Source organism: Lepisosteus platostomus, chromosome 8, assembly GCF_059453375.1.
Source record: "Lepisosteus platostomus isolate fLepPlt1 chromosome 8, fLepPlt1.hap1, whole genome shotgun sequence".
NCBI lineage: Eukaryota > Metazoa > Chordata > Actinopteri > Semionotiformes > Lepisosteidae > Lepisosteus > Lepisosteus platostomus.
Genome location: NC_142618.1, coordinates 23998266 through 24020974, shown reverse-complemented (window position 1 = coordinate 24020974; position 22709 = coordinate 23998266). Strand labels below are relative to the sequence as shown.

Sequence of the window (22709 nt, the reverse complement as noted above, 5' to 3'; positions counted from 1 at the left end):
TAAATGATTTTATTCATCATGTGCCTTCTTATTAAATCACGATATACAAAAATATAAAACACACACAAAATATAGTGCCTACAGCTTGTAACGTGTTCAATATGGTATCATCCTGTTACAAGAATGCCTGTAACCCAATATGTATTTTTATGAATTTGAGTAAATTACTGTACATCGTCTGCTTAGGATAAAACTCAATAGTAAAATTATCTTGTAGTACAGAATACTAAGGAACAGACTGTATTGTGCATCTGCAACTTCCTGCCTTGTTCTGTTACAAGGAGACTTAACAGCATGCATACAAGAACAAATTAAAGCTGGTAAAAACAATTACGTATAAAATCTCACATAACAGAAAACATTGCAAAATGATACTTAATCACTTTGGCTAAATAGAACAGTAGGCATTTCATTTTAGCTAAAAGTATAATGAACTGAACTACTCAAGCTACAGCAGAAAGATTTTAGAAATTAGAGCAAAATGATTTTCTCACCCAATTAATGGGTAACGGGTAACGTTGTAAAGATTTCCACATAAAAGTAAACATACCTCAAAGGTGTACTCCAAGCATCTGTCTGTCCTACTCCTTTGTGCTCCTTTTAGCACTATCTTCTCTATGTGAACTGCTGAATAACAAAAAGCAAAGTTTTGTAAACGGCAACAACAGGCATAAATTAGAGGTTTTAAGAGTGCAACAGAAATGTCTTTAGAAAAATAATACTATGCCATCAATTATATGTATTAATGTTTCACAAACATCAGAGATATTTCAGATTAGGTCAGAATTTAAATTTCATAGTGATTCTTTATCTTACTTCCTCTGATAATGCATAATTTCAGGGGTTACCCTGGGCATTAGCTAAGTTTTCTCCAGGTCTTTATCAATCATGGCCTCCTAATAATATTCATTAATTAATTGGCTTCATTACTTTGTTCTCCTCCCCACTGACAGCCAATGGGTGGCGAGCGTACTTTGTGCATTTTGGCTGCTGTCGCATCATCCAAGTGAGTGATATAACATTGGTGGTGGTGGAAGGGAGTCCCCACTGCCTGTGAAGCACTTTGAGTGGAGTGTCTGGAAACGCTTTATTATTATTATTATTGAGTTTTAAAAGATGAAGAAGTAGGTGGATCAAAAGTGTCTTGTCTTCACTTCCTTGTTCAGTTATGCTATGGCAGTTTATAACTATGAACCCCAGAATTGGGTGTGTATAACAAAAAATGTGATTCTAAATTAAATTAAATTGAGTTGAAGGTTTTGCTCCATGTAAATTTAAAGCAATAGTCATTTACTATCTATATGCATAGAAAAGCATAATTCAGATTTTGTCATTCAAACCCTTGTTGTACATTGTATGGTCCATTTGTCGATGTCTTCTAGGACCAATGTTTCAAGGTTTCAACATCAAAAAAAGAGGACTGGGGGAGCAAGATTTACACAGTATTCCATGTCTTACCTTCCCTCTGTGTTTTCCTGGAAACAGGCTGGTTTCCGTGAGGTGACTGTGCTCTGTCAAACAAGCTGCTCTCAGTGCTTGGGGAGAGGTAATCATTTTTTGGAACTTTCCTTTGCTGCAACCAAGAAAAGGACAAAAAAGGGGGTAAATAAAAAAAGGACGCAATGACATGACACTAAGCAAAAAGAAAAACGAATGCACACATCTAATTCACATTCTTTGCAGTATAATAGCAAAAACGCCGAGGACATGCTTGTGAAGCTGCTGCCCCACAGTTTCAGACATTCTAAAAAGAATCAGACAAGTTTTATTAGAAATTTTGATGAAAGTTAATTATTTTAGTTAACATGTACACATGAAGACAAACCCTCTTGTTGTCTGAGGACACGTGAAAAACACATAACTGCTGGCGATACATATACTAAGTGTTCCTGCCTTAAAAGATTTGTATTGGCATGCAAAAACTACATTTTACAATCTGAAATCAACTGAACACCAGGGAGTCAACAGCTCATTACATACCGTCATCCTAAGCATTAGGGTTAATTACCCCAGCTGACTTACAATGATCTTCAAGTGACAGTTTCTTTGAAATAAGATTAACCTTTTATCAACAGTATGACTAAAGTGCACTAAACTGTAAATAAAGTGGAACTATAAGTTTACTAAAAGCTTAGCACCTTTAGTAATAATGCAAGGAGATTTGTGATACTATAGGCTGCAAGATGCTGTTAGCACATCGGAGAGCACATTTTTTGGGCTTCACACATCTATTTCAAATTCTGTTCAGTACATATCAAAACCTGAACCGAGGGCCAGCAGTAGTAGGAGTACGGCTAAACACAAATTTGTGTGAGAGGAGAAAGTGCCAGGAAGTTTTTTTGTGCTCTAGATGTGTACTCGGTACAAGGAAGAACAAGGATTTTCAAACAGGTACTTAATGAAAAAGTAATGTACTTTAGGATAAACAGTTGTTTGGTGTTCCATTATCTATCCATCTTCTAACCACTTCATCCAATTCAGGTTTGAACAGACGCCAGACCCTATCTCGGCAAGCAATGAGAGCAATCCAGGTACACCCTTGACTGGATGCCAGTCCATTACAGGGCACACACAGACACAAACATGCACACACTCACACCAGGGCCAGTTTTCCCAGAAGCCAACTAAACCTAGTAGTATAATTTTGGACTGTGGGATCTGGACCACTTGGAGGAAACCCACATAAACATGGGAAGAACATGCAGACTCCACACAGACAACACCCAGATCTGAAACTGAACACAGGGCCACAGCACTGCAAGGCAGCGATGCTAACGACTCTGCCACTGTGCTGCACAACGTTCCATAATGAAATGAACAAATCCATGTAAATTTTTGTGGCTAAGTTTGATAAAGGGTTAAAGCATAGAGACCTCAGTTCAGGAGTTCCATAAAACAAGCCTGGCCTCTTTTTTTATTTAATTATTAACCCTCAAAAGCAAGTAGACAATTTCCGTTACACAGAAAAAGGATATCAAAGAGAGAATTAACTGGTGCACATGCAGTTATCGGCACAAAGTACACAAAAAAGTTAAGATTAGACTTCAAGCAGCATGCAAAAATGACCTTGTCCTCAACTGATTAACTTTTATCCCAGCAGAAGAAAAATTTTATTGTTTGGCCTGTGTGGCTTTTTGTAAGTGTAATGCTTATTAAGTGTGGTGTGTTACATATTAGAATTATTACAAGATAAGATGTAAATCAGTAAAGATACACAAATTTGATGTGTCTTATCATGACATAGTCCAAAATAAGAAATGACAATATCTGACATTATCTCATGATAACTCAGTCCTGACTATATATTGATAACTCAGATTGGCTATATTATATCCCGCAGTCTAAATCCAAGTTAACAGGTCAATGTAGCTGTATTATGTCAATTTTGTTTGTTTTAATAAACATATTTGCATAGACGTTTATTAATTAAAAGAAAACTGATTTCACTCTGAAGCACCTGAAAACTGGGTATGCCTACATAACAATGCTGATTTGAGTCCATTAAACTAGCTGGCTTTAAAACACAACATACTCATCCAAATATGTAGATATACATTAAAAAAAAACGGTACACAAAAGGCAATACTTCCTGGCACTGCAATACAACAGGGAAGACCTTTTGGCATCAGCCATCTGCAACCAGAGGTTATTTATTCAAGTTTTTGCAGATTTGCCAGTTTTCCTAGCAACAGACGGATGCAGGAAGCTCCAGGCGTAGTCGTGTTCAAGAGATCTTCAGTCACAATAATAATACAAACCATCACATTAAAAGAGCAGCTTTTACATTTAGACTTTTGTAGACAATACAATACCAATATGATAAGACATTTGTTTTTTTCAGGCTATTCAGTGAGGTAGTGAACTATTCACACAGCTCCAACAGTTAAAAGGAGAAAATGCGATTTTTTTAATAACTCAACACTACCCATCAAGTTTTCAGTCTGGACTTTCCTCCACATCAGAAGAATTCACTGACTAAAGTAATGCAGTAATAGCACTACAGATCCTACATAACATTAACTTGCATGTTTTAAAATGAGCAGCCTTTATAGAGTTGCACATTCTTGGATTCATACTAAATAAAACAGCTGTCTGAACTGTCTCATCACATTTTAAAGCAATTCTAATGTCCTTTACGTGTAAAAAAACCACCATGCTTGTATAAACCATGTTATAGCCTAACAAACTACAATCCCATTACTTTTAAGACAATGGTTCTCTCTATAGCAAGCAAAAATAACATGGGAGGACCTAATAAGTAACAAAATACTCGCACATATAATCTTTGTTTTGTATTCCATGCATCTGCTGTGTATGAATGTCATAAAAAGGAGCAACCCGAGTGAGCAGAAAGTTTGTGAATTAGTCACTTTACAGTCTAATGAGGAACCCAGTTGAATAAATGGTACCTGCATGAAGTTTAAGTTTATGGGTGGACTTCTGACTGCAAAAGTGTGGATAATTTGAAACTTGAGTAGCTTACAAGTTAGGAGTACAAATAGATCAGACAGTAATGTGGTAACACTGATACCTGTCTATAAGAAAGAAATATCAATGCATAAATATGATCTCAATGTGAGATTTTTTTTAGACATCTCAGCAGATTGTGTGAATAAGACTTTTTGACATTTCTGAAAATTCTCTGGCATACCTGAATGAAATGAACTTTAAGGTACAGAAACAGGAACCAGAAATATCTGAACACAGGTCAGTAAACATTAATTTACTTTAATAAAATGTGATTAGCCACTAAGCAGTTTGGGAATATGACTATTTTTTCTTACAATAATGATTTGTTACTGGTATTATTAATATTGATGCCATAATCATTAAGATTAATCTTTGGTTGTGACATGGTTTTAACTTCAACTGTGGGCTAAAAAAGAAGTTATTGAATGAGTAATTGAAACTAAAGATCGACAGTGGCTATAAAAAGTATCCCCTTTAGCACTATTCACATTTTATTTTCTTATGACATGGAATCAAAATTGATTTATTCAGGAATTCTTATTAACAATCAACATAAAATACTCTGTAATGTCAAATAAAAACCTCTAAAGCTTTCTCTTAATTAATCATGTGAAAAATGCCAAAGGGGTGAATCCTTTTTTATAGCCACTGTAATTTATAATTAGCTATAATTTTCTGATGGAACTACTTAGCCCTTAATTATTTTAATTTCTGTACTTGGGATATACTGCGCATTTGTTTCAGAGAGTGCATGACACACAATCCATGAATTGTACATCATATCAGGTTGTGAAGTGTCATCCTTAATAATCTTTACTGTGTTTTATCAAGGAACCCTAAGTACAGTGTGTGCAATTTACATGCCCATGAAGTCCTCTTTTTATAATACTGTGTGAAAACAATCAATAATGGCATTATAATAAAACAAGGTTCATTTCTGCTTACAAGTAAACACCCATTAGGGACGATTTCAAACACCATTTTACTGGTTGAAAATGAAGCAATCGGTCAGGGTGAATGCCAGCAAAATATCTGTCTGTATTGGCAGCTCAAAAACACTTAAATCACTTAACCACAAGACCTTAAAAATACTATATTAAACTACAAAAAGTAAAGCTATTCTTTGTGCTTTAATAAGACTTGAGATCTGAAAGCCTTGTCCAAACAGAATCCCATCATTTCTGTATTGAAACAATGTATTGGATCATAACATAACTATTTCATAAAAAATCTGATTAACATAGATATTAAAATTAGCATATGCACAGAGGGTTCATTATTTTAAGCACTGATATGAAATAATGATTTAGGGAAGAAGAACAATGTTTTCAAACAAAAGGAGGCCTTTTGGTCCATCTAGTTCATTTGGTTTTCAGTAATTTATATGAGGACTTCATCCACTTTCACAGTGTATTCTAAAGAAGTCCAATAAGTTAACACTGTCAATGCCTTTGAGGATTTTGAACAGAGTCCCTTGTTCTAAGTCACCTAGATTTTTTTTTTTTACAATGTGATATGTATAAGATGTCAATTAATTAAGGAATATACATTCATTTCTTGTTGGCAGAACCAAGCTTATACCATTTTGTGAGGCACCAAAAGCCAGGGACATAGGGCAGGCCGAGTTTTGCTTTGTCCTCCTTACTGTCGGATGGTTTTGAAGTGACTGTATGTGCACTCACATCCCATTGTCTTAAGAGATTTTCATAATTCCTTAACAGTGACTGGGAAATCAAGTGTTTAGTGCAAAGTTCTATTGGGAAGAGTCAACATGCTAGTATTAAGAGCTGCTGTGAAAATCCATCTGATAGACTTCTTCATCTGGCTCTACAGGGGGCACTGTTCTAGTATCCCTACTTCCGCTATCAAGCACATTAAAGCCATTTAAAGGTATGTAAACAGAACAATATGTGTTGTGAATATTATCTCAAGCTAATGACATTATTCTTTATTGATATTAACGACCTTTTATAGTCCATTTCACCATTCCAAGGTAAGCGTTTATTAATTTTTTATTGAGCACAAGTAAATGTCCATAAATGTTGATGCTTTCATTGTACAAAGTTCAGTATAGGTATGGCCATTCATTTGAGTGCAATACTGTACATACATGGGCACTGATAGGACTCTTTACAGAGCTACATTCATGTATTCCTATAGATTACTTATAGTAATATAAGTTTCTCCCAAAAGGGATTTGCCTAAAACGCAAATGGAAAAAAACGCAGAATGGAATCCCTGCGTTGGTACACTGCATTGTACTCAAAGACTGCAGTGAAAAGACTCTACAAAGGTAGAGTAGTTCCATCAGGTTCTGGCTGCAAAAAAGTGACTGAAGAGCAAATACAGAAAACCCTCATTCAAGCTAAACTGGACCTCTGCTGCCGCATCAACTAAGACAGCCATGTGAACCACATTATAAAAAAAACTTTTCATATTCTCATTTAAGACCCAGAAAACTGATTTGAACTTTAAATCTCTACACCTGCCTCAACCTTTTTAACTTAAGCTGTTGTGTGGCATTTAATATCCAAATGTCTGCAATGAACTACTGGAACATGATCACAGATTTAAACTGCTACTGTTCAATTAAAACTGAACTTGACATATACCTTACTGGGATAAATCCTATTAAAATGCTGTAAAATTATATCCCAGCATAAGCCAAGTTGGGCATTTGACTTACTCTGAAATTTCAAACTGCCTTTACTGAAAAAGAGTATAGAATATGTGTTCAGGTGGGTAGCTGCGTCAGCATGCGTAGGCTGCAAAGGAACAAGTTATAGGTTATATATAACCTATGTTATAGGTTATATAGAATATGTGTGTCAATACCATTTGCATTTGCAAGATTTAATTTAAATGTAATAGTTCAAGAAAGCCATGCACACCATTAATTATCTAAGCAAAACATATGCAGGCCTACAAAATTGTTTATAGTACTTAGCATTTTTGCTGTTTTACAATGTGTTCTTTCACATACAATTATCACTGTCTCTTCAAAAGATGCCAATTTACACAAATGTACTTATTACCGTCCAAGTACTAGAAGAATGTTAACATTATTAACTATGATTATTTCCAGTCTCATAGTTATTATACACTATGTAAATCTGCTCAGCTGAAAACAACATAATTCAGCCACTGACAACAATATAAACTGATATTAAGTGGCAATTCTATATAATCACCCTTGCTATATAAAGACTTGTTTTCCATATCTTCACCATACAAAACTATTTATACTTGATTTCTGCTGTAAGAACAAAGCAAAAATGCTTTCTTCATTTGGGTTTTCAGTATTATATCTTCGAACATCCTCCTTATTTTAAACATTGCGTCATCAAAACATGTTGCAAGTGCTTCTCCAGGAGTTAATAAGAAAATAAGAATAGCGTATTCCCTGGTGGTTGAGCATGAACTGATAGAACCAACTGCAAATTTGCACTGGCCTTACTTGTATTGTGCCAAACTGAACTACTATTCTAACTGAAACGGGCCACATATCATATCGCGATCATGTGATTTTAACTACAAAGTACAGTCAAATCTCAATCTCAGTTGTTCATTCACGATTTTGCTTATTCATGCTAAATAATTAATGACCACTGTATCCTTTCACAGACTAAATTTGCCTATTCACGAGCTGAGCTGCAGGAAAGTAAATGCAGGGACCCACTTCCACATCTTCAGCTCGAGAATCTATCTCATCCAATCTGCATGGAGTCTCTGTGGTAAAGGCATAACGTGATTAACAAGGCATTAACGCGATAATGTAGAAGTGCGTTACGGCTTATGCTTTTGTTATTAAGTTGCTTCAGAGAAAGCATTAGATATATCTTGTTGTGTGTTGCGTGTAAACCTCTTATGAGAGCGAAGGCTATATGTGAGTGTTGTGTTGAGACGTAAAAGAAATGTTGAAAAAAACAAATTGGTACCCTAAGTTATCATAGTCTCGTCTCTCTCGCGTCTCATGGAAAAGCATAACAAATGAAACAAGAAGGAAAAGCAGACAAACCATATGAACAAGAGAGTGAGCTGGTTGACTGGGAAGAGAGCAAGGCAGCGAATGCCTCTCTATGCCCACTCTCCACCTCCACCCAGTAGAAGCCACCAAACTGTTTTTATGTCCAGCCCCCGTGAGCAAGATGTCTCCATTTGTACGGTATGTGTAATGTACACTTACTTTCATGTCAGTTGTTATTAACTTTATTACAGCATAGTAGTGCTACATTTATCATAGCACTAAAAAAGTAAATGTAAAAAGTAAATGCGTTCTACCAAGAATACAAAAAATAAGACAAGGTGAGCTACTGTATTTCATAATAAATGGATGATCAAATAAATTGCATAATTTGAACTATATGCTTTGTTTTAAGTTTATGGTATTCATTTGCATTAAAAATACTTACTACACATACATACTAACACTATTTCTGAAACAGTTAACAGGAAAAACAAACATATTACTATGGAAATGATTGTTTAGAAACCAATGGAACCATACCCTATTTTCCCCAAAAGCTTAAGCCCTGCATTAGCAAAGTCATCTTTGTGGTACCTAAGCTTCAAGAATACCAAGGTTTACTATACTGTTAGGGTAACAATGTGTAATATTGGGTGATCTTTTAGATCTGGGGAAGTGTCGTAAACTTTACATGTAAAGTTACATGTAAATTGACGTGTCAAGACATGTATTTTCTGGTTAAAATGTCATTTGTTGTTTCATGACTTTATTTTGAATAGTTTTTTAAAGAACGAAGTATCTGATGGAAATGCAAGTTATAAAGGGTCTGGGATTAGTAATCAGCATCACCTGTAAACTTTGCTCAAGATGGATAAGACAAGCACTCAACAGCTGTGATAAGCAATTAGCAATGTGCCTTGTTTTAAGAGCTTTAGAGGTTTTAACTGGGAAATGGAATCACCAAAAGGCAAGGCTGACAAGAAAAACACCACAATTGAGAAACACTATTTCCTAGACATCAGATATAAAAACAACAATAAGCTCACATCTACAAATATTATTGTCCTTTGGCAACATCCACTTCTTGTAGACAACAGACATCTCGGCATTCCAATTATTTTTATAAAAGAAATATTGATTTTTCCCCACTTCTCATGAAGCACACATCATTAATTTTCATTTCCTCTCTATAGAATGGCAAGGCCCTTTTTACTGTTCAAAAATGTCCCTTTGAGACCATATACAAACCCACTAGGTGCAGTTTCAGTACAATCAATTATGGTTTAATTGCTGTTGTTGCTGCAAAGTTTGGAGGGAGTGCGTTTACAGGTCTTGCAGCATCATTTATTTTTTGCAAGGAATTCCTTGCAAGTACATATACTTGTCAAACTTGTGACCATATCACGCAGGGGTGATTGAACAGGGCCAGAGAACCACAAGCAGAGCTGTGTTTGAGAAACTATTCCATTAATATAAGAAGTAAGTGACCCTGGGCTTTGCAGGCTCAGACAGGGTGCAAACTGAATCCTGGCAAAGGTTCCGAGTGCTCCAGCCACAACAGACAAACAAACCAGCACCCCGCTCTCAGATTGTACTGTATGTCCCACATCCTTAGTGTAGGAGGTAAAAAATATCTTCCAGCATTTATCCATACTAAATAGGATAGAAATTTTCAAACACTGACATCCTGCATAATAATTTCGGGCACTATAATTAAACAATTGATTAAACATTAAATTGCTGATGATGTACAAATGTTTTTCCAGTTAACTCCAAAGTTGGCACAAATAATCATGGGGACGAAACAATTCAAACAGTGTTTCTAGATTTTTCATCTTTCTTGATCACAGCACTCATGCTGATAAATTCAGGTTATATTTACTACTATAAGCACAATTTACCAGTTAACCTAACTTGAACACTGCTTTGCTAGATTATACAGCGGCATTTGTGTTGGATTCCCACAGGAAAAAACTTTGGCCAGGTGGTAACCCCCCCTCAACCTAGCTATCTAACAGTTCAAAAGCTAGTACAGTACCTAACTAGCTATCTTAATATTGATATAAACAATATCATCCTGAATAAGACATTTGACCACAACTAGTATTATTATATAAGATTCATCAGAGATGTAGGATACCCATGATCCTTCCTGAGGAAGAGCTTTGTGCTTGAAAGGCATTATTTGCCATTTTCTGCTTGTATCAAGCCATCATTGTGTTCTTTTTGCTATTAAGGCCCTGTTTCTTATTTTGCTCTCATTGAGGCTTGTCTTATATACCGTATGTCTTTTTTCACTTTGGAAAATTAAGTGGCAAGCAATGAAGGAAACCCTTGAAGCAATGACACAGTATTTGTCTGTGACCATATGATTCAGCTGTGAGGAAAACCTGCATGTTTTTTCTACACCTTACTAAAATAGCTCTCAAGGGCCCAAAACTCTAGTACATAAGATTGTCTGTCAAACATTTTGACTGCAATACTATTAGTACTGATGGTTTCTTTAATAAATGTGTTTTTTGTACATACATAAATTAGAGCAGATACTGTAATTCAGTAAGAGACTTGGACATCCTGAACACAGCTTAAAACAGACAAGCATACTTTTCTAGCTAGAGGGTAAAAGCCATGAACCTGATGCCATTTGCAATGACACATGGGCTCAATGCTGTTGTATCCAAGTACTCAGGACATTGGAACAGATATAAATGAAAAACAGGCCTTTAAACCCCACTCATTTGGTTTTATTGCTCTGTGGCCCCAAGCCCCACTGCTGGTTATTGGATTAAACCATCCACATATTAATTCTCCTTAAACCCCACCTACCTCTGAATTAGACAAAGTAGAGTAACCAGCAACCCAAATCTGCATACCTTTGGGCAGAGGATGGAAACCAGAGCCACTAGCACAAAACCCACACCAACACGAGAAGAACAGCCAGACGCCCTGAGATCGAATCGAACCAAGGATCACCTTACTACAACTACGATGATAATTTTAAAGGACTGTCTGACTCAGTTACTAGCCTGTATTAATACCACTTTACTGTACTTATGTTAAATCGGGACACATTCTGTAATGTTCATACTCAATAATAGACTGAAGTTACTCTGTAGCAGTTCTCTACAATGACTGTCATCAATCCACCTCTTAGCTAATTTCCTATCATAATTGATTAGGCAAATCTCCAGCTCTGGTCTTGGAGAACACTATTCCAGTAGGTTTAATACGTCATCATTAAATCAACAGTTTCTAAAGAAATGGAACAATTCCACTGTGATCAAATAACCAGGTAATTTGTTAAATTATTCATTTCACAAGGAGAGCACCAGGACTAATACAATACAATATGACTTCTGCAATTATAATTAAACACCAAAAAACTTTAAACCTTGTTTCTTGCGTCAAATCATAGCACCTGGTTTAATTTGCCAATGAAAACTTTCTTTCCTGAAAAGCAGGATAGTGATTTAAGTTCTTCTCAGTTTCAAAACATAGAGGAAGGGCTCAAATTGTACTAGCTTAGTACATTACAAATCAAGACAATGATCTAAAAATTATTAGTAGACAATTATAATTACTCAACTTTGTGAGCAATCATTTTTCTCTTACTCTGTAAAGATTAATCATGTCGAGCAACAACTTCTAACAGCGTCCAAGACAATAACCTAATGAATAATTACAACTGATCAGCTATGTGCTCTGCAGTTTTACATTCGCCGATGGTACCGATTCCTTGATTGCTGACACTTGACAATAGCGATAAATGCAATGATGAAACTGACAAGCCCCAATACACATAGCTTATACACACTCTCTCAGCTTCGGGCCAGATTTAGATTTGTTGCCAAGCTTAGAATTCACAGCTTGGGTCGGGGTAAGCTGTCAGCTACTAGCAGAAAACCACCTGTACTGTAAGGGCCTGGGGCTTTAATATTTTATGACGATATGAAATGTGCCATTCCGTGACAAATTGTAACACCTAATACCCCAATCAAACTGGGGTATTAGTTGCTCCAATTTGTCAGGAATTACTGAATTTACCCTCAATTCTTACCAAGTAGCATTTTTTCCAGTCCTTGAAAGTCAGCATTCAATTTCAAACCCTCCACAAAAGTCACTTGCGTCATATTGTATTGAACCAAAACTGAAGGAATTTAGGTGCCGCAAGCTCTCAGAAGCTGATTGTTGTACTCTAAAAGGTGGAGAAATTAAAATGGATCAGCCTGAAACCATGTGCCAATTCAAAAGAATAATCGTAAAAGAACAGTGTCAGATATAGACATAAAATACAGGAAAATCAATACACTTGGGAGAGACTGAGAAATTGACAAGTCAAACCTCTGCATTTTTGCAGTGACAACAGCACAATATCCGAAAGAAAAATGGAGAGATGGCAAAAGTAAGGTAACAACCTCTGTGATACCAATGGTATCACAAACAGTTGTGTTACTAGCTTTTTAAGGTTACACTAGTAAGGGCTGTTATGGACCACTAGCATGTAAAATCATGTTAAGCCCCATATACTCACTTGAGCAGTAGCTCGGTCATGGTACTATCAGATGCTTACGTTTTCTTCTATACATTAATTGGACTCCCAGAACATTCAGGAGAGAGATTTCTTTATAGCTAAGTCACAATTTTCAGAACTGTAAAACTTTACACTTGTATGGTCATTATATACTGCTACCAAACTGAAAGCATAGAAGACCTTAATGTAACTAATAGATGATCAATACAACCAAATTTCCAGATGGTAGAACACTTAACTCAATCCTAGAAATACGTACACGTTAACTGTTGTTGTCAAGTTGTGCTTATTTATAATCTCTTCACCCACCACTGATACATTTTCAGAAAGAAATAAAAGCTTACTCGTCTCAAACATACATTTAGCATTAACTTAAGTGAAATCTTCAAATAAGAAATCCAAGAATGTACTCCAACACTAACCAAATTATTGGAGAGATGTAATTTTTTATTTATTGTTGTAACTAGTGTTATGAAATAATGCTTCTTACATTTGTTCTTGGCATCAAAGCTGTTTTGCTACTTTCTGAAAAAAAACTGCAGGGCTGATTAGCAGGAAAGGGAAACCATTAGTGAGACACAAAGCTAGCCTATAATACTTTTGCATTATACATCATCAAAGTTCCTCTAATTCAGGTACGAGATGGTGTTACAGAAGCCCATTTTTTTCTGGAATAGCTTAACTGCAAAAAAATTACAGAAGAATGTGCAACTAGTATAAAAGGAGATCAACACCCAAAACACTTCTCATCTGATCTATCTTGAATCTATTCTGTTTAAAAATAAATAAAGTGCACATCAACATTAGTTTTAAGTAATAGCAATAGGGTTTAATATTTTGATAGATCCAATTAGCATTCCACCAACTGTTTAGTGCTATGTAAATCAAGTCAATACAAGAAGGGACTATTAAAATTAATGTTTGACATTTTGCTACGATTCATGTTAGATAAGATTAAACAATGCAGAAAAACTGTAAATGATTTTTAAATCAAGCATGAACACAGAAAGGTCTAGACCTGTATGGGTTGTTTTCCCTAATATGTGAATAAGCTTTATGAATTTTGATATCAATTCCTCCGCACCAGCGCCAAAAATAAAATTAAGCAAAGCTAGTTGCTGGTAAGCTATACTTGCCCTTTGCCATTTTCACTTGCATAATGTTTGGTAAGGTCAAAGCGAAGACGAATGAGCTGTTGTAAGAAATATTTTCTGCAGGTCAGCAAGGAGCATTACATAATAGATTCCCTAAACTAACTTGATATAACAAAATGTCTCGCTTTTTAAAAGCGGAGCATTCGTGGCACCATGTGTGACCTACATTACCATATTTGAAAGCTTTCATTTTCCTAGGTTTCGTTTCCCGGAGCTGAGAACCCTCAACACTAGGAAACGCTGGACACACTTCCGGCTATGTCCGTGCCCCCTCTGTGACAAAGTCGTGTAAATATCAAACCTTCCACTTTGGTGCTCATGAGGAAATCGCCTGTCCCTGACCTACCCCCCTACCCCATTCCTACTAGTCGCACAGACATTAAACGTTACAGCTACTTTTGAGAAGCCAGCGGTCTGTCAAGAAGGAAGCCGATACGACACCTAGTGGCAAACAGCCTCTTTGATTTTTAAAAAAGGATACATAATTAAAAAGATCTATAACATAGAACTCGTTTTAAGTCTTCCACCCTTTCTCTGCACAACGCGAATTTATATACAAAGTGCTAGAAAAAATAGTCTATATCAAATGGCTTTTCGTGGGCAGCTTTCAAGATCACCAGACATGAATACTGATCAGGGCTAGGAACTCCCTCGATTCAACATGCCAGTTTTTCTGCTACAGCAAGGTAGCAGTCACGTTCGACATTAGTGCACAATTTTCACAAATTACACAAGCACGTCAGACAAACACCTGCGGACACTTATAATTGTGCAGACATTCAATAAAACACGTCGTAAATATTTAGAATGGAGCATAAGGCCTACCACAAACCTTTGCAACTATGTCTATTATGTTATAATTAGCCTCCAAATTAAGCATGAGCATTGTAATATAAATCAGCCAAATGTTCAAGAATTCTGTTTCACCAAAATGCTCTTCAAAAGGAGGCAGAGACAGTAATGATACATAATTAAGATGTAATAACTAAACTATTAATGATACATTTGCTGTGACAGTTATTTTATTTTATCGTCTTAATGCATTATTCGTGTAAATATGGCAATACCATACCAATAAAATAAAATGGCCAGACGTTTAGCACTGGAACGCATACTGTAGGTGCACTGTGAAACGATCATTGGTGAATATTTAGTGTACCGTGGCACTAAGGTATTTTTAGACCACATTTTTATTTTTACCATGGCGTTGCTACTGTGCTGGTAGTGTTGCCTCTCTTCCTCGATCGCTGCCTCCACTTTTTCCAGTTGCACTCTAACAGTCTCTCTCTGGTGAAAAGGGAACGCCGGGTGCAGGGAGGCCATAGTAAAAAGCAGAGCCAGCTGCTCTAGGGGACCGGCCCCAGCTTCCACTGGAGGCCCACAGCCCTGCGCTGATCCCCCCATCTCTTGTCCGTCAACGCACGAAGGATGGATTTGGAAATGTTGAGTGTCCGTACACGAAGAGACAGCAAAGCCACAGTTCTTGAAGTACAAGGCAGAATCCACATGGCTCAATATACGAAATAGTATCCCCGCGCACTCTCGGTTTTCCGAACCCAAAAGAGACAGACAGACCAGCAGTTTGGACCGAATGACAGGGTCAGAAACGTCCGTCAAAAGGCCCAGATCGTTGGGATTATTTGCTCTTATTTCAGAGTCCCTTAGGATATGGAAATCTTTCCGAGCAAGATTCTCCAGACAGGAACCCAGAAAGCGTAGCTCTAGCGGCTGGCACATATGAAGCAGACCGCACATTAACTCGATTCGCTTGGACGGACTCAGGTACAAACCGAACCACTCGAACACAGTCTCTTTATCCAAGTCAAGAGGGTAGCCCAGTCCTCTTGGGGAAGCGGCAAACCTGTTGGAAGCCGTCTGGGAGACCGAAGTAGGAATATGGAGATTGTAATCGGTTTGCTCCTGCTCGTCCTCGGCCGTATCGTCTCCTCCTTCCTCCGCCGTTTTCATGGGCAGCTTCATTTCAAGCATTATCAGCTCTGCAAGGAACAGCAATGAGCGGAGATCAAGGCTAGAAAGACATCGCTTACTCGTATTTCTCGTTGTTTTGTGACGGAGAAGTGACGGTAAAGTTTTATACTGTATTTGTAATAATCACAGTGACACTCGGCGTTATGGCTGTAGTTCTCTAGCTCTGTGGCGCCTGCTACTGCTTTCGCCAAGTCTTGTCAATCAATGCGTACTCCTCCCCTCTCCCCTTACACCACTGGGTCCTAAACAACAAGGTCTGAATTGCGTTGCCACCACCTACTGTAGCTTTTTTGAAGTAAACAAAGAGTTTATCTCCTCTCCACCTACAGTAGTGTAGAATTCGACAGCCTTGATTAAAAATATATTCAGCTATATATGCATATTAATAATGAATGAAGCGAACAATAAATTCGCACAATTAGTTTCATGTAGAAATCTATCCTCGTAAACTTCCTGCATAAAAGCCATATACTTGCAATTTACTTAAACTGAGATTTTATGATTAGGCGGTCTTCTACTGCGTTAAATCGTACAGTTTTATCTAATTTTATGCAACATGCCACAGACTGATATCACAGGCCTGAAAATTAAAGTAGGTCTCTAAAATACACCAGGAGATTAAATTGGTCTTGCTTGACCTTTAATGCCATTTGGAAGAACCCATATTTCTTTACTTACAATAATTTAAAAAACACTAAATAAAGTAACTATGCTAGAATCACAACACCTGTATAAAAGCCTTGTCTTTGACATGCATAGTTGAAAACGAAACAATCTTCGTTAAGGTTTAAGGCTGCATCTGGTTGACGAATTAATCTTTGCTTCAGACATTTCAACTGAAACAGTGTAATCGTTTAAGTGTAGCATTTTCACACTTTGTTTCTTAACCAGAGTGATAAAGTAAAATTTATTAAAAGATTTTTATAGCTAGCATAGAACTATGGAAAAAAGGTTTGCAAATAAAGCAAATTACTAACAATGTTAGAATTCACAAAAATACAAAAAATGTTAATTAAAAATAGCTCCTGCTGCTCACTAACAATTTCACATTGTATCTTCTTATGATAAAGAAGTGTACATCCATATCTAGATCTAGATAGTTTATTTTACAAAGACTCTTTTTAATTCACCATTAGATAATTACATGCTTAAATGCAAATGTGTAGTTAAAGTCTCTGATGTTATCTATGATGTATAATTGATCATCTGTGATTTGTCTGAGACCTGATGAAGGAATGGTAGTAGAGGTATCACAATGATGAAAACATAGGTGGCTTATACATGCAGGGACATGTGTACAGTTACAAACCTACTGCCTGTGTGCACTTCAAGTGCAACAATAAACATCAGACAATACAGACACAGCCATTTTCTACTAAGCCAAGAACTAAAGAATAACAACCAGGAGAGTCTAATTGTACTTACAGTGTTTTGTTGTTTATAGCACCAATCTAATTATGTAGGTCTCTGAATGACCTAAGTGAATCATGTTCCACAAAAGTTAGGTAGTTTTAAAAACTCTTAGTTTTAAAAAGTCTCTAATAACAGGTGCATTCTAATTTGTGAGTTAAACATGTTTGCTTCACCTGATGGTTGTTTCCTTTATGAACTTTAATTGGTTGTTTGGGTTATATCTGTGAATTTTTTGGATGGTTTTAAGGCCTAAATCAAACATAAGAAAAGTGAGTCAAGAAAAAGGCGAAAGGCATAAAAAAACTGTGAAATCCTATCATGAACTCATGACAACTGTCATGATTGTAGACAACTGGACTAAAAACGTCTCAAAATAAAATAAACATATCATTCTATTTATGTCCACATATATGTGTTTAGAAAAATAAAGTATATCTACTTTTGGATAGTATATTGATTTTTGGATATTATATACAGTATAGGTTTGGGGGTGGCATGGTGACCCAGGGGATAGCAGTGCTGTTTCACTGGGGCCTGGGTTCAATTCTAGACCTACGGTGCTATCTTTGTGGAGATTGTATGTTCTCCTGATGTTTGTGTGGGTTTCCTCTGGGTGCTCTGGTTTCTGGCACAAACTGTCAGATGCTGGATACTGGCAGGAAAATTGCTTTTAGCAAAACTGGCCTAGTTGTGAGTGTGTGCATGCTTGTGTGTCTGCGCTGTGATGAACTGTTGTACTGTACCGTCCTGTTGCATGCCGAGATCGGCTCTGGCTCCCCTGCAACCCTAAATTGGATAAAGTGGTGAGAAAAATGGGTGTATGGTATACAGTATCACTTTGATTATTTTGTCACTCGTGACTCACTGTGATACACTCATACATACACTCATACAAAGCATGACTTTGAATGTTTGAATGTTGCATGGAGCAGTATTAAATCACCTCAGACCTGATTGGCACAGGTGATGAAGTGGTATAGCCTGTTAAATGTGAAGCCTTGAAACAATCAGGATAGAAAAACACAGAAAAACAATATATTCACATATCATGGGAACAACACCTTCGTGTTGGCTTTGGTATGTCGAAGGCTGTACTAAGTCAGCGCACTGTTGCTCCATCTGGTGTGTTCACAGCCAGTAATTTCTAACCTGGCAAAACTTTGCAGCCAAATGCAGCCCATGGATGATAGGGCACAATATGGGAATGCACAACACCTCACAAGATTAACAGGGAAATCCCAGAGCGACAGTGTGATAACAGGAGAATCTAGACACTGCAAAACTCCCCTTGTACTGTAGTGATTGATAACAGCCTAACTGCATGGCATTGGTCATGTCCTGGAACCTCACTTGATGCCCTTTTCTATTGGCTCACACTAACGTGATAAGATTGTCATGCTGTTTGTTTCATAATGGCTATCTTGCAATGTATGAAGGTAACAATCAGGCCCAGGTATGCCCTTCTCACCAAACCTGAGTTCCTTTGAACATTTTTCAGATAAACTGGAATAATGTGTTGATTATTATTAGTTCACAGACTAGTAAGGAGGGTCATGCCTAGGCTCTACAAGACAAATGGGATAGAAGCCCACAAGAAAGAATCTGCAATATTGTGCAATGAATGGTGAAAATATGGTGCACTTTGTATTGTTGTTAACATTGGCCACACATGCTACTAGATCTTTACTTTCATATAGAGCCCCTATTTTTCAACCCCAGTGATAAAATAAATATCTATACCATATGACAAAATTAACTATATCATATCTGTTCATTAAGAAGCCAATGCACTCTACAAAAAGATATTGACATTTTTCTGATAAATTTGTGGATTTTATTGTAGTTATATTTGACAAGTTTCTTTTCATACTCAGTGTACAAGACTTTATCACAACCCAAATATGTACTGTATATGAGGCTTGGGTATACAGAACAATGCTCTTTTAAGGGATGAAGCAACTTTATTCATGTATGGTGTTTTCAGTCTAGTATGAAAATCTTGAACAGTGTGGAAAAAAAAGAATTCTGACCAAACATCTTTACCGACACATCTTAAATTGAACAAAAATTCTTGTTACTGGAGGTGCAAAGGTATTTTATGTTTGTTTGAGCTTTGTCGGGATTAGTTTATGAATGGATTCTACTTCACAGCTGATTTCTAATGAGTTGGAGTTTATAGCTCCAGTCTGTCTACATTACAATTACTTGATTTAGATGTTTGGTTCCAAGTTATTAAATTCACTTTTTACTAGATATTACATACTGCAATTTTTTTAAATGAAAAAGTCCAATAATCGTTGGAATATTCTTTCTCATAAATGAAAACTATGCAGTCTTCATGTTAGTTTCTAGACAAAAACTGTGTATACCTTAAGCCAATTAAAGGCATGCCAAGTTGTTTTAGTGCTGGGATGAAGGAGCTGCTTTTGGAGCTGTGGCAAGGAAGGACTGTACTGCCATCCAGTGGACAACACTATGTTTCCTAATATCATCCACTCATCCATTTTCTAACCGCTTTATCACAGGATCCCTGGGGAGCCGGCGCTTATCCCAGAAATTAAATAAATAAGTTAAGTAGAATAAATATTGACTTTTAGTTTTATAAAAGTGTTTCTTTGTTCGTAGGGGTTGCGTTGTTTTCTTTTTATACAAACTCCTACATCTTAAGCCACAAATTTGAACGCAATTGAATAAAATTGTGTCGTTCCAGAAGCTAAATATCTCTTAATGTGAATACCATTGAAATAAGATGGGACAGTGTGTCCAGTAACTATACAGTAGAGAAAGCTTAAGAACATTCTGGGAGGAGATGATGAATGAATGTAAAGATATGCATTTCTAGACATTTCTAAAAGTATGAAAAGAGTGTGCAGCTGAGATGACTGATTTGGTTATATTCTGTTATGTATGTTCAGATTTTTTGTGTAAATTGATAACTGATTTTGATTTTTCTTTTATTGGTTGTACTTTGGTAAGGTTATCATGATTCCATAAAACTGAAGGACTATGTGTACCAGAACAGTTTTGAACCCGACATGTACTGTATTTTCAACCATAATTATTAAATATGTAAGTGATTGTAACTTTATGATTTATTACACATGAAATAACAAAATGTCAAAGTTGTTGAGTAACATACAGAACATATTTAGTATGACTTCGTATTCTTGTGTCCACCCATCCATCATTACTGCTCAAAACATCTGTAAATCTTAGCACAGTCATCAGATCACTGTTAGTATCGCATTATAACCATAGCATGATGCTTGTTCTCATATGGCAGCTCCCTAATACGTGTCTCATTTCTGTTTGGCTCATTTTTACTTGATTATTTGAAAATGACAAGATCATTACAAGCATTTCCCTTTGTAGGTACTCTGACTAACTGGCTAAGGAAACAGTCATTAACCATTAATCTGTTTTTATCAAATTTTGGTACACATTTATGGGCAAAGTACAGAAGCAGTATCTTCATCTGGGATTTGAATCTGTAACCTTCTGATCAGGAGTTCAGAGTCCACATTGCTTTCCCCATGCAAAACTGCCAGTAGCCCTTGCAGAATCCCCCTGCTCCATCATGTACGGTAACACTTCTAATAGGAATCTTAAATCTTATTTAAGATCCTGCAGGGTCACATACAATTCTATCACTTGTACATTATGATGTATAATCTATATAATATTCTCTACCACTAGCATCTGCTCAGGAGTCTGAGTAGCCTACAGTAACCCAATAGAATATTGCATAAGAACCAGCTCATGTACTGTATATACCTTATAGATCACAAAGATCACCAGAACAATTGTAACAATCCTACATGAACATTCAAAATTCAATTAACTACTATTCAATTAATTAATGACTTAACTAATTAGGCTGTCTTTAATATTCTTTTCAGGGACTTGTACAATACAGTAATTCTTGAGCAGACTCTTACATATCATCTCAAACAGTGAAGCTCAAAAAAGTTTACATTTTATGATATTCTACTAAGATACTTCTTAAAGTATAGGCTTTCATGAAAGAGTAAACAATACTCTGTAATATGATAACTTCATGCTGTGATAGTATAACAAATAAATCATAGAGTTTGCAAAATATCTAATAAACTACTAGATTATAAAACTAAAATGCATAATATTACTCAAACAGAAGTTATTTCTTTTAAAGCTGTAGCAGCACTCAGAGTAAGGACTGTTTTAGTTACCATGGCCACCAATTCTGTCTTTGGGAGACTGTTATTTAAGTCACGTATTTAGTGGTATTTAAGGTAGCTCTTTAGCTCTTTCTTAATATTTTTCAACACTGTTATTACTGCTATCTGTATAATTATTTAAACGAGGTTGTAACCATGTTTAAAATGATTGGGCTTTTTGCAGCCTGGCTTTGTCACAGGTTCCTCTGTCCATATCAATTCTAGATATGCAGTTAGTGTGCTTTGCCTATACCTACAACCCATTTGTGAAATGCAGTTGTTAATGAATCTAAAAAGATTGTGAAGCCTAAATGATGGCATTGAATACACAAAAAAGACCCACAAAACTATTTCAAATTAACACAGTTTGTATCAGCTCGAGTCAAAAAGAATTAAATTAAAATGTCAAAGCTGCCTATGCTACCACTATGAAAGTGCTGAAATGACTTGACAAAATGCAACTTCTGCTCTTAAACACTTCTTTATTCCTTCATGGCAGCCTGATAAGGGTATCATCAGAATAATGTAATTTTCAAAGTAACAGTAAAGTTTAGTTTGCTAATTAGGAACAAAATTGATTTTGTTCACAGTTGTTACAAAATTAAGGTAGTAGACAACTAGATAGAATCAACAATGAAGCGCAAAGCAGGGGACACAAGTAGAAACTATATGACAGAAGGTCATTTGAAACCTAAGACCAGGAATCACTTTTTTACCTAATGGGTGGCAGGAATGTGGAACAAGCCATATTACTGAAGCAGATATCCTGGCTTCCTTTAAGGAACAGCTGGATGAGGTCCTTGAATCAATTATATACTAACTAGCAAAAGGCTTAGATAAGCTAACTAGCCCCTCTCATTTGTAATTTTTCTCATATTCTTAAAATAGCCATGATTCAATTGAATAAAGTCTTGATAAGTTACACTCCGGGGAGTGAAAATACTTTGCTTCAAAGGAGTCAAACCTAAAACTCCCACCATATGTTTCTA

General features: G+C 36.3%; 1 protein-coding gene across 5 annotated transcripts in view; it reads right to left on the bottom strand.

Annotated features, from left to right (window-relative positions):
- The window catches only part of zcchc2 (zinc finger, CCHC domain containing 2), a 65470-nt gene extending 49145 nt beyond the window's left edge, over positions 1 to 16325 (bottom strand). For 3 of the 5 annotated variants that reach the window (XM_088642930.1, XM_088642931.1, XM_088642934.1), the window contains exons 1-3: positions 15323 to 16322; positions 1459 to 1573; positions 551 to 627 (exon numbers count right to left, since the gene is read on the bottom strand). In XM_088642930.1, coding sequence (XP_088499056.1) covers positions 551 to 627; positions 1459 to 1573; positions 15323 to 16111 — 981 coding nt within the window. In that variant the 5' untranslated portion in view covers positions 16112 to 16322. Of the gene's footprint in view, positions 1 to 550; positions 628 to 1458; positions 1574 to 15322 lie in introns of all 5 variants that reach the window. The other 2 variants (XM_088642932.1, XM_088642933.1) reach the window with 2 other exon arrangements.
- Between the last annotated feature and the right edge of the window lie 6384 nt (positions 16326 to 22709).